The sequence below is a fragment of the Vanessa cardui genome, chromosome 11, assembly GCF_905220365.1.
Source record: "Vanessa cardui chromosome 11, ilVanCard2.1, whole genome shotgun sequence".
In the NCBI taxonomy this organism is placed as follows: Eukaryota; Metazoa; Arthropoda; class Insecta; order Lepidoptera; family Nymphalidae; genus Vanessa; species Vanessa cardui.
Genome location: NC_061133.1, coordinates 12,631,244 through 12,643,022, shown reverse-complemented (window position 1 = coordinate 12,643,022; position 11,779 = coordinate 12,631,244). Strand labels below are relative to the sequence as shown.

General features: G+C 35.8%; 1 protein-coding gene across 2 annotated transcripts in view; it reads right to left on the bottom strand.

Moving 5' to 3' along the window:
* Nucleotides 1-5,214: 5,214 nt before the first annotated feature.
* Nucleotides 5,215-11,779, bottom strand: part of LOC124533380 (serine/threonine-protein kinase 17A) — a 171,679-nt gene continuing 165,114 nt past the window's right edge. The window contains exons 2-7 of one of the 2 annotated variants that reach the window (XM_047108606.1): nucleotides 9,568-9,739; nucleotides 8,897-9,197; nucleotides 7,598-7,826; nucleotides 6,839-7,189; nucleotides 6,578-6,683; nucleotides 5,215-6,453 (exon numbers count right to left, since the gene is read on the bottom strand). In XM_047108606.1, the coding sequence (XP_046964562.1) occupies nucleotides 6,244-6,453; nucleotides 6,578-6,683; nucleotides 6,839-7,189; nucleotides 7,598-7,826; nucleotides 8,897-9,197; nucleotides 9,568-9,739 (1,369 nt within the window). In that variant the 3' untranslated portion in view covers nucleotides 5,215-6,243. The remainder of the gene's footprint in view (nucleotides 6,454-6,577; nucleotides 6,684-6,838; nucleotides 7,190-7,597; nucleotides 7,827-8,896; nucleotides 9,198-9,567; nucleotides 9,740-11,779) is intronic. The other variant, XM_047108608.1, reaches the window with a different exon arrangement.

The following is an 11,779-nucleotide window of genomic DNA, read 5'->3' as shown; positions in this document are numbered from 1 at the left end:
CATATTCCACCACGCTGTTCCAATGCGGGTTGGTGGAATGCACATGTGGCAGAATTTCGATGAAATTAGACACATGCAGGTTTCCTCGCGATGTTTTCCTTCACCGCCGAGCACGAGATGAATTATAAACACAAATTAAGCACATATATATAGTGGTGCTTGCCTGGATTTGAACTCACGATCATCGGTTAAGATTCACGCGTTCTAACCACTGGGCCATCTCAGCTCATAAAATTATAATTGGTAACTTATTTTTCTAAGGTCTAAAACACTTCAAATCAATCAGCTAGTGTTTGTGATGATTGTCAAAGATGAAATGGAACGATTAAGAATTGCAGATATAGTGTTGTAACAGCGGCATTATTTTTAAACAGAGTTTCTTTTTTTAAATGTGGAAAGTATAATGTGTGGAAATCAAATAAATTATTCGTGTACGTTCTAACTAAATAATAAGTCAAGAACAGCTTGTAAATTCCCACTGCTGGGCTAAAGGCCTCCTCTCCCTTTAAGGAGAAGAATAAGTAACTATTCAATTTTCATTTAACAATTACTACTGTAAGTGATTAAAGCTGATGCCTCTGTGTGTTGTAAGTCTTTAAATATTGTTGTGTTGCAAACATATGTAAGGGTCATGACATCTTCGTTCCCAAGGTTGGCGCATTGGCGTTGTAAGATATGGTTAATATTGTTCACAGTGCCAATGTTTACGTGGTAGTGAACACTTAACATTTTGTAATCCATATAACAATCCACAGACTGAAAATAAAAAATACTTATCCACAGCTTGTGTACACAATGGAAACACTCACTTATTATATATCAGATATATAATAAGTAGGCTATATACATAAATCTTTACATATATGTTACAGTATAGATTTAATGTGTTAACCCTACCTTATTTTATCTTGTGGATCTGTGGATTTTCTTATTGAAAATGACAAGATTTTGATACAGTTAGATACTCTTTATTTCCTATCTTTTATTTCATTGCAGAGATGAATCTGTTTATTTGTTATTAATTCATGGCTCCATTAGTAACCGACTATTATGAAATTTTACTAAATTAGAGTTACAAAAAGAACATAGGGTGCCAAACTCCTCCTCACCAGACCTATGTAATCCGTGATCATGTTTAATGGTGACTTTAATAGTAACCAAATTTGTTTCAATTCTAAAATGTCGGATTCTTTTTTTAAACAAAAATATATCGGGCCTAATTCAGGAAAATAAGTCTATATATTGTATGTAGGCTATTTCAATTATAGAATTACAAGACAAATAATCAACTGCTGTTTTATAGACATTGTCAATGGTCGGAATTTTGAATGGTATTTACAATGGATTCATGAGTAAATGACAATTTGAATGTCGGTAAAGTTGCTATGAGAACATTAATTGAAATGGATGTAAGAATTTAAGTAGAATAGTGTTGCTATAAATGAAAAATAATTAAATAAGAACTGTTTGTAGTGCACCATATAGCAGGATACATATATCGAAAGTAATAATTAAAGTTTGTTAATCTTTAGTCCTTCTTTGATTGGAGTTGGCAATATGGTGTGTTAATGAAATAGTATTTATTATTTTCATAATAATGAACCACGACTTCTGTACCGAAATTTGTTCGTGAAGACTTTTTTTTATATGATGAGATTATTTCTCATTCTATATTTAAATTGTACATATTGAACAACAGCCTGTAAATTTCACACTGCTGTAAAGGCCTCCTCTCCGCTGGACGATAAGGTTTGAAGCATATTCCACCACGCTGCTCCAATGCGGGTTGGTGAATACACATGTAGGAGAATTTCGTTGAAATAAAACTTATTTAGGTTGAGCACGAGATGAATTATAAATATAAATTAAGCACATGGAAATTCAGTGATGTTCGTCTGGATTTGATCCCGCTATCATCGGTTATGATGTACATGTTCTAGCCACTAGACCATCTCGGTTCTTTATTAAGATACTATGCAATTTAAATCCATCCAGTGAGAACGTCAACTGTGCGAAAGAATGTTTTAAAACTTTTATTGAACTTATGTGTTACTGTTTAATTATACAGGATCCAAATGTTTTAACATGAAATGGCAGCAATACTTTCTGTTTATGTAATAATAAAACTTTATTTATAAGGTTTTTAATGTAAGCAATATTTATAAATATATTCCCAATATTCAATCACATTTAAATTCAAGGATTTTGACGCGATACAATTGGTTTCTTATAATCTGATTTGTGAAAAATTTAAAATCGAATGATGTATTGAATGTTGGCGAAATTAGAATCAAATTTTGTAAGAATGATTAAAGTGGATAATAGTAAAGTGGAATAATATAGTGTTGTAAATAAATATATATTAATGAAAAACTGTGGGTACTGCATACTGTAACTGTTATGTTAACGTATGGCAAATATAACAGTAATAAGGTGTTATCATCTTTAATTTTCGACTACAATAAGTTTTTAATCTCTGGTGAGTGACCACACTCCATTAAGAACAGTCTGTTACAAACCTAACTGTGTAAGTTTGTAACTTTTTAAGTTAGCTAAGTTTATAACTTACACAATTCGGTTTGTTTTCAATATTTAAACGACAATATTATATCCTTCACATCATCAACATCCTACGTAACGTTAGCGAAATAATCTGTGCCCGATTAGCATAATGGCGATTAAACTAAAAATCGAATGATTTCTGCCTTATATCAATAATTAATATTATGCGTACGATTATTTGCAACTCTTGACATTGGTGTAAAGGTATTTAAGTATTACCAATGTGGTCGGAAATGTTTAAATTATCGTACTTTTTAACTTTAACTTTTATGAGTTAAAAGAAATATGGAATGCAATGGATCGTTCAAGCTAAATTGTGTTCATATCAAATCTTATGATGTTAAGCAATTTAATATTAGTGTGCGTGTATATAGCAATAAATTTATTTAGAGAGTAAAATACATTATCACTTTTTATTATATTCCTTCACCATTGTGGGTTAAAATGACAAAGAATTATATAATACCAAATCTTCATTTAAAAATTTCAATATATAATATTGTATATTACACATACTTATAATAATTAATTTGAAATGAGTTTGTAATTAATAAATAATTTTAATTACTATATATATATGGTAGTACGTCATTATATATTTTATAGTAAGTAAAAATAATATCGTAAGATGTTCTAGAATATGACAATGTGATTATAGTATTAGTTAACGATGATTGGAATATCTATGTGTATCTTATTTTTTAAGGATATGTATATTTGGATTTTTTTTCAGTAATCTTATTCATGTAATTAGTTTTAGTTGTCAAAGTTGATTCATAAAACTTATAGCGAACTCGTAAAGTTTAGCTGCTAGATGTCGCTGTAAATCTAAAAGTTTATTTTTATTTGTAAATTGTTTCGTAAAGTGACACAAAATAAATGATTTTTTTTTAATAATCGATTTATATAAATATAATGTAATTCAATTCTAAAATGTACATTTTGTAGTAATTTGAGTAAATTTTGCGAAATTATCAAACATGTTAATAAAAAAATTTAAGAACTTAGAATTGTCTTAAAATGACGTCATGGCGACTTCATTTAGCGAGGCAAAAATTAAGAATTTATAAAAAATTATTGTATAAATTTTTGATTTACAGTCAAAATATTGTATTGAAATTATAATACAAAACAAATTTAAAATTTTCAAGATAGATTATAGTGTAACTAATATTATTTATCATGTTCAATTTATATAGAATGTATCAATCTATCTTTCAAAATTATTTTCCGCCTACATAGCAAGTAGTATCAACATTTTTATCAAATATGTATTTAGAGTGCTAAATAATGAATGAAAATATTAATTGTTTATAATAGATAGTCTAACAAAATATACTGAATAATTATAAGGAAAATGTAAAGGTAATTACAGTATAATCATAGTATCAAACTCGCTTGAAAACTGCCCTTTTTTAATTTTATATATAATTATAATTTAGATATAAGTGCATGATTTGGTTGTGATGTGATTTCGTTTGTGATTTATACGGTCTTTAGGGCACTATTTCTTACTATAGATTACTTGTACGTATGTGACTTCATTCTTAAGTCAAATAATTTTCGTCAACGTAAATTTTATTACAGAAATTTCTTTTATAATATAAAACATCTATTTTGACAATTTTAAGGTTGACATTGTAACGTTGTCACAGGTGGAAACATATTAAATATTGCTGAATGTAATCTCAGGAAGTTCTGAAGTTGTGTTTACAAAGCCTCATTTTATTACAAGTCAATTGCACTGAAGTTATTGATGCCCTAAAGGCCCCGATGTGTTCCAACGTTGTGCCAATGTTTGGTGTTTAAAGGCGAGGTGTTTTAATTGAATATGAGCGATTCTTTTTTATGTATTACGCCACAAGACTGTTATAAATTAAATTGAATTATACTGAATGATGTTGTTTATTTTTTTCATGAGCTCCCAAAGTAAAAGTATCCGAGTATTCCAACATCAAAAAGGCAAAAGCCTAATGAACAACATAATTTGCCATTAAGCTTTGAAAGTAAAATAAAGTGGATATAAATAGTTCAATTGAATAGTTTATAATAATAAAAAAAATATATTCAATAAAAATGCTATTAATAATATAGGTACCAATATAGCTGAGCTAACTATTAATGCAATGAAATGGAATGTTTGTTTTTAATTATCTTTATTCTTTCAACGATTGGAATAAGCTGTACCTCTTAAAATAAGGAGTACTCTATCATATATTTTTTAATCATAAGCAATCATAACACATTATAAGCAAATATAATGTGTTTACTAACAATATTTATTAGTTTCCTCTAATTATAACTAATGTTTTGTTTTCTGATTAATTAATTTATATATTTCGTTTCAGTTTTATATTTTGACTAGCTACTCAATGTGACTACGTATGGGTAAACTAATAATTTTATTGTGTTTTATAATTATATAATCCCATTGATTAATTATAGACCCATTGCAGCGCCACCAGACCATTTGCAGTGCCAACAGACCCTTTGCAGCGCCACCAGACCCTTTGCAGCGCCACCAGACCCATTCCAATTTAACCCATCCAAGGTCATACCACTCAAACACACAAAAATATCATCAAATTCAGTCCAATCGTTTGGTAGTTCAGGGTTAAAGACACAAAGACTTATTAAGTAAAAGAAACAACATTTTTATATCACAATAATTTATTTTTACAAATGAGTTATGGATCACAACAGCTCTCACAAGGTAAATAAATCTTCGAGTTTTGTTGAGACGATGTTAAAACAAATGAAATATTTCTCGTGAACAAAACGAAAAGAAAAATTATACACAACTAAAATAAAAATAAAAACTCATTAAGTGGGAAAAGGGGAATTAACTAGACATGTAGAGGCACCATACTTCTACACGAGACAAGAAAAAAGTCGCAAAATTTGAGCTCATCGTAAACAGTCATTTGGCAATAACAATTTTCCTATCTATTCAACAACCCGAAAGCGGTCACTCTCAGTGATAACATTTTATATCGCTTATCAAACACGACAACAACTATACCGATATGGAATCATTTGCGACTACAAAATTTTGGTCCCGTTTTTTGGGGCGAAAGCGTCGGCAGTTTCGTTCCGGCCTAACAATACGTAACGTACATTACTCTTTAAAATCATCTAAACACTTACGTCTACGAATACGGCGTCTACCTCTGGCGCCAGCCGGCCGGCCGCCGACAATAAGTTAACCGCGCGCGACTATGTACAGCTCGGCGCGCCGGCCGCCTCGCGCGCTTACGGCTACGTAGAACACATTTACAAGCACTCCTGTCGTTGGCGTCGCATTATGCATTTTGTACCTTCGCTGTAGGAGCGCGATTACTCGACGAACTCGCCGCAGCCTCGACTACAAGGCGCCGCGCCCTCCACTCCCCTGGGCGGCCTCGCGGGGCGGGGCCGACGCGACCACTCTCACAATCGACAGCAACAAGGATTTACAATCATAAAATCTCTCCGTCGAAAAATGACGAGTAACAACGTTAAATATACCAACGGAAGCGTCAGGCCGCCCTTGCGCGCGCCCTCCGAGTTCGCGTAATCGGGTCCCTACTCAATTAAAATATACAAACGAACTTCTAAAACTATCGTCCTATTTACAGCTCCCACTCGGCACTGACACGGGAGTCTCTGTCGCTAGCGCCGCCACAGGCAGCACAGCGCGCGCTAGCACAGCACGGCGCGGTCCTGCGCCGCGCGCAGGCGCAGGCACGGCGCCGGGCACGCGCAGCCGCACTCCGCGTGCCCGTGCGCGTGCGCGTGCGCGTGCCCGTGCGCGTGCGCGTGCGGCAGCTTGGCCGGCTTCTCGTAGTCGGGCTGGAACTTCTTGCACAGCGCCAGCACGGACGGCGGGTGCGGATGCGATTTCCGAGACACCTGGAAGGAGCGGTAATATGTATTAGTTCAGACTGACGAGCGAAACGAAACTAATAATGAAGCGGCAAGCGTGTGACATTAATCAAACTAACTCTACTGCTACGAATACACAGGACGTACGTACGAGCGCGAGACTGACCTTGGGCGTGGAGGGCGCGTCGGGGAAGGGCGGCGACGCGTCGCGCGCGTGCGCGTGCTTCAGCGGCTTGTCGCGCTCCTCCTCGCTCTCTGTGACGGAGATGTTAGTCAGTACCAGTCAACGTCAACGCAACCTCATACCTTGTCATTACAATTACTTATGAGCAGACAAGCCGCTTTATATTTTGAAATGTTTTCTGTGTATTTAATAACTAGCGTGGTCCGAGGATAATGAATGTCACCTTTGTTGTCGTGCGCGCCGCTGGTCCCGTTGCATTCGCTGACGCCGTTGTGTCCGTTGACTCCATTGACGCCGTTGACGTTGACTCCGTTGAGCCCGTTGAGGGCGCTGACGCCGTTGACGCCGTTTACGGAGGAGACTCCGTTGGTGCCGTTCACAGAGCCGATTCCGTTGGAGCCGACGCCGTTGTGTCCGTTAACGTTTCCGTTAAGCCCGTTAGCGCCGTGCGTGTCGGCGGTGTCGTCGTCGCTGGCGAGGTCGGCCGCCCCGAAGCCGACGCCGACGATCGCTCGCGGTATGTCCGTCTCGTCTTTCAACCAGGGGTGCTCCAGGCACTCTTCCACTGTGAGACGACCCCTGAAAAGAAAAAAAAAACAATTATTATTTCGTATACATAGTATTTAAGCTAAAACACATGTATAATGTAATTTAAAAACCTTATTTAAAAAGACTTTTGAAAAATTCTGGGAGTCAAAGGCATTAACATAAAATTAGCTACTACTAATATTTTCACAAAGGGACATCTCAATTATTGAATCATCATTAGTGCTAGAACTGTTTCTAAAACAAAAAAAATCATTGAACATTGCAATACAAGTAAGAGAGTTCTTCATAATACTTCCTGCTTCCATAGCAATTGAACTTTCGCTATCGATCTCATGAGAAATATTTTTAATACTGCGGATGTTTGTTTGGACTCAACACGGTCACCTAATTATAAATACAATATTTCATTCTGCTATCTAGAAATGGCATGACACTCACTTCGGATCAACGACAAGCGTCTCTCTAATGAACTGGATGGCACGTTGCGACACGCCGCGGAAGAGGTCGCGCGGGAAGGACAGCTGACACTGGGCGATGTTCAGGTAGGTCTCCTGCTTGGTGTCGCCGGCGAACGGCGAGTAGCCGCTCAGGAGCACGTACGCCAGGACACCGATCGACCAGATGTCCGCAGCCAGGGATAACGGCTCGTACGACAGGATCTCTGGTGCTGGAAGAGAAGAACAAAAATATTTAAGAATAAACTAGGAACAGTTTTAGAATTAAATTATAAGACTTTTTAATCGGATCTATATATTTTTGAAATTTCTAATAGATTATAGAAACAATAACGGTTTTATAAAAGTTTTCTGAGTTTGTATTTCTCCCAGTTCTGATAAGTGAAGTATTTGTCAACCATTATTGGGTAAGCAATTGTTAGTAGCAAATACAAATTTTATTATTATTGCCTGTGAATTCACTAACGTTTAAAGGTAGATCGCCAAATTCTAGGCATATATGTAATCAGTAGCCTATGTCCCTTGGTTTCCAGCTTGCTTCATACGAAAATTTAATCAAATTGGGTTCAATGTTTTCACCGTGAAAGCAAAGCATACAGACAGAATTACTTTCGCATTTAAAATATTACTATAGATAATAGTAATGACACGAATCCATTAAATACATTAGAGCCGGAATATATATTCGAATGGAAGTTTTTCTCACGAGATACAATAATAATGAATGATGAAGATAAATATTTTTAAATGTAAATTTCATCGACATTAAAAAAAACTAGTATCACTTCCACCATCAACGTGGTCGTCGTTTCGCACACATTAGTGAATTCACAAACCCGATCCGCGCTCGTAAACGTTTCAAGTTTTACGACCAATAAATATTGTCTGCTTTTTAGACCAGAACTGATTCATATCAATTACAAAATAAGCATGCGCGATGTTGAAACTATTATCTTGTAATTTCCATGGAAAACATAAATTAATATATGTTACGGCTGACAACGACCGTCTTGGATTATAACGTTTTTTTTAATTAATACGAACTTTGAATATTGAAATTCAATTTATTTTTCTATGTTCGAAATTTGAGTAAGTTATTGCATTAGCTTCAATAGTTCAACGTTGTGTTGTTTGTGTAGGTTCGAATTATAATTCGAAATTTCGATCTTAATTTAAGAAGGTTTTATATGTATGTACATTTTTAGCACAAATAAACTCTCTATCAGTAGTAGCCTAGTATAGGAGTTTTCAAATAAGTAGTGAAGCTGTAAGATATACTCACCGACATAGTCTCTCGTGCCCAATATTTCGCGGACGTGCGCGCCGGGCTGTATCGCGCGACTGATGCCAAAGTCGCATATCAGCAGTTCCTCGCCCTCGGCGGACAAAAGTAAGTTCTGCGGCTTGAGGTCAAGATGGGCGACTCTGCGTGCATGCAAGTGTGCCAGCCCTTCTAAGACGTGACGGAGGGCGCGTCGCGCTGCGCCCTCTGATAATCTCTCCTCCTCATCCAGAAGTCTTTGTAGTTCACCGCCCGCACATAATTCTAGCACTATGGCTACTTCTGATCGTGTTTCATATACCTATAAAAATAAATAATAGTAAATAATGATACATACGAAACGAACGATGTGACATACGAAACGGGGAATGTTGGTAATTTGAAATAGACTTAAGAGTTGAGTATTCACGTAAATAATGTACCGGTTAAATTTGTTTTTATAATTCTATTCGATTCTCGGATAAAAACACCGAGAGAAAATATCGTTATGTTTTGAAGTAATCGAACTAATGTTCTCGGGCACAAGGGGCGTAACATCTGAATCATCAAGGTTAGTGGAGCATTGATGATGTAGGGAATGGTGAATGTTTTCTACAGCGCTTATGTCTAGGCTAATGTGTCAATCAAGTGACACTGCCTAATTATTTTGATTGTTTAGTGGCACCAGTCACCTCGTGTAAGCTGACGACGCGCGTGCAGTCGGCGCAGAGCGCGAGCACGGCCACCTCGTGCTGGATCTCGCGGGTGGTGTCGGCGGCGCGCCGTCGCTTGCGTATGAACTTCGCGGCGTACTCCTCGCCGGACACCAGGTGCCGGATTTTACGAACTGATGCGAATTTACCCCTGCGAAATGATATATAAAAATAAGAATTCAAATTAACATGGTTATTCTCACATTTACAGTTATTCAAAACGGGATTTATATATAATAAAAAACATGGTGAATATCCCGTTTTGAATAACTGTAATTATACGTTTAAAAATAATACAATATTTACTTAAATATTAATTTATTTAAACACAAATACATATAAAAATATCGATTGTTTTCTGTACGTATTCTAGGCATTAATGTATCGTTCATTCGATGATGTTGAAATTATGTAGTGTTATTGTTGGGACTTATGTACAGTACCATAAGCGTACAATACAACGGTGGACGAGGAGATCGATGATCAGACAATTGCTCATAAAAAAATTGCAATTGATATTGATAGTCATTGCAACATTGTACACGCACCTTAATACACGAACAAACTCTCTTTTAAAATAATTTCGATACATATCGATGCGTTAAATTTCTAGATATTTATATCTCTGCATTTAATTAATTTAATAATGTTGTTTTACAGTTATCAAGTAATGGAACAAAGTGGTGGAATGATCACTCATTTTATAAATACGATAATTACTCTGTCTCTTTGTTCATCGCGACTAAACAACTTAATCTTTTATAATTATCCCTGCTAATATTATAAACGAGAAAGTGACTTTGTCTGTTACTTCTTAACGCTAAAACTATTGAACCGTTTTAGAGGAAATTTGGTATGTTGTATAGATTGAATTCCGGAGAAGTATTTATAGACTACTTTTTTACATATAACACATGTTAATAATAGGTAAAATGCTAGTAAAGGTTTATGTGCTATAAAAAATTATAAATTTCACGCAGGTGAGGCTGCGGTTTTTGGTAGCATATGTAATGAAATCCATGTTACCAGACGATTCCAATAATTGTAATATTTGATGAAATAAAATTATCGATGAAGTTCGAATACGTACGTACAGATTTACGATTTATAGTTTGTACATATAGTAATTACTTATAAACAATATAAACGTATTCAGTAACTAGCACTAATTCACTAAAGAACGTCGCATTCCGGTAATGCACCCGTATTAGTGTCTTTCCTAGAACAATTCGTAGTGTGTGAAGTCCTGTAATTGGGCAATTTCGTCTCGGCGACAAACTGAACGCGTTTAACATCTCATGAACACGCTGAACGGTCCATTCGGAGACCATTTGTCGCGATAATAGCTCGCTCGCATGACGTTCTCGGCTAACGTTGCCGCATTCAAATTGCGTCTTCCTGAATGACGATAATTAGTCAGATACACATTCCAGATGATTTCTGACCAATATAATCAAGGAATTCACCGTTTACAAAAAAATTAAAAATAAATTAATTTTATTAATTTAGATAATACTTTTTGAAATGCCTCGATTTGGGCTAGGCTTCTATCACAGGACACTTATTATTGTAAAAGGAACAGCATTGTAAATCGGTTTACTTGAAACGAGCAGCTATACCTACGAGTTTCGTGCTGTTTCTTGTCGCTGGAGGCTGTTTTCCGAAACGGTGGTAATGTTTGAAATATTGACGATTCAAAAATGCTTTATTGTAAAGTTTACTTGAATAAATTTGATTTGATTTGGAATGTTATAAACAGGAAGAGCAATGAGATCTAGACGAGTGTCACTGGTCTGTCTAAGCCTTTAGTGTATATTTATGATATTTCGCGCATATATTTATGTGCGACTAAAAGTGTTCACATCTACTGTAATGGTTGCGTTGAATGCTTATTTAGTATTCCTATAATATATAACATTTTATTTGTGAGAAATAAATTAATACTATGAGTTTATTTATTTGTTATAATGTTCTTAGAAAACATCAGTACAGAAGAGATTGTAATCGTTGCATAACGTCGTACCTCTGCGCAGACGCCTAAGCCTGGGTTTACGCATGAAATTAGCGCGTTTCACGGCTAATTCCGAGCCGGGCATAAATCTGCGCTTTCGTTGCGCCAGCGCACTGCAATTAGCCGACCGGCGACAGAGCAGCGCCTAAACGGACTGTCAACGAGTATAACGGCGCAGTT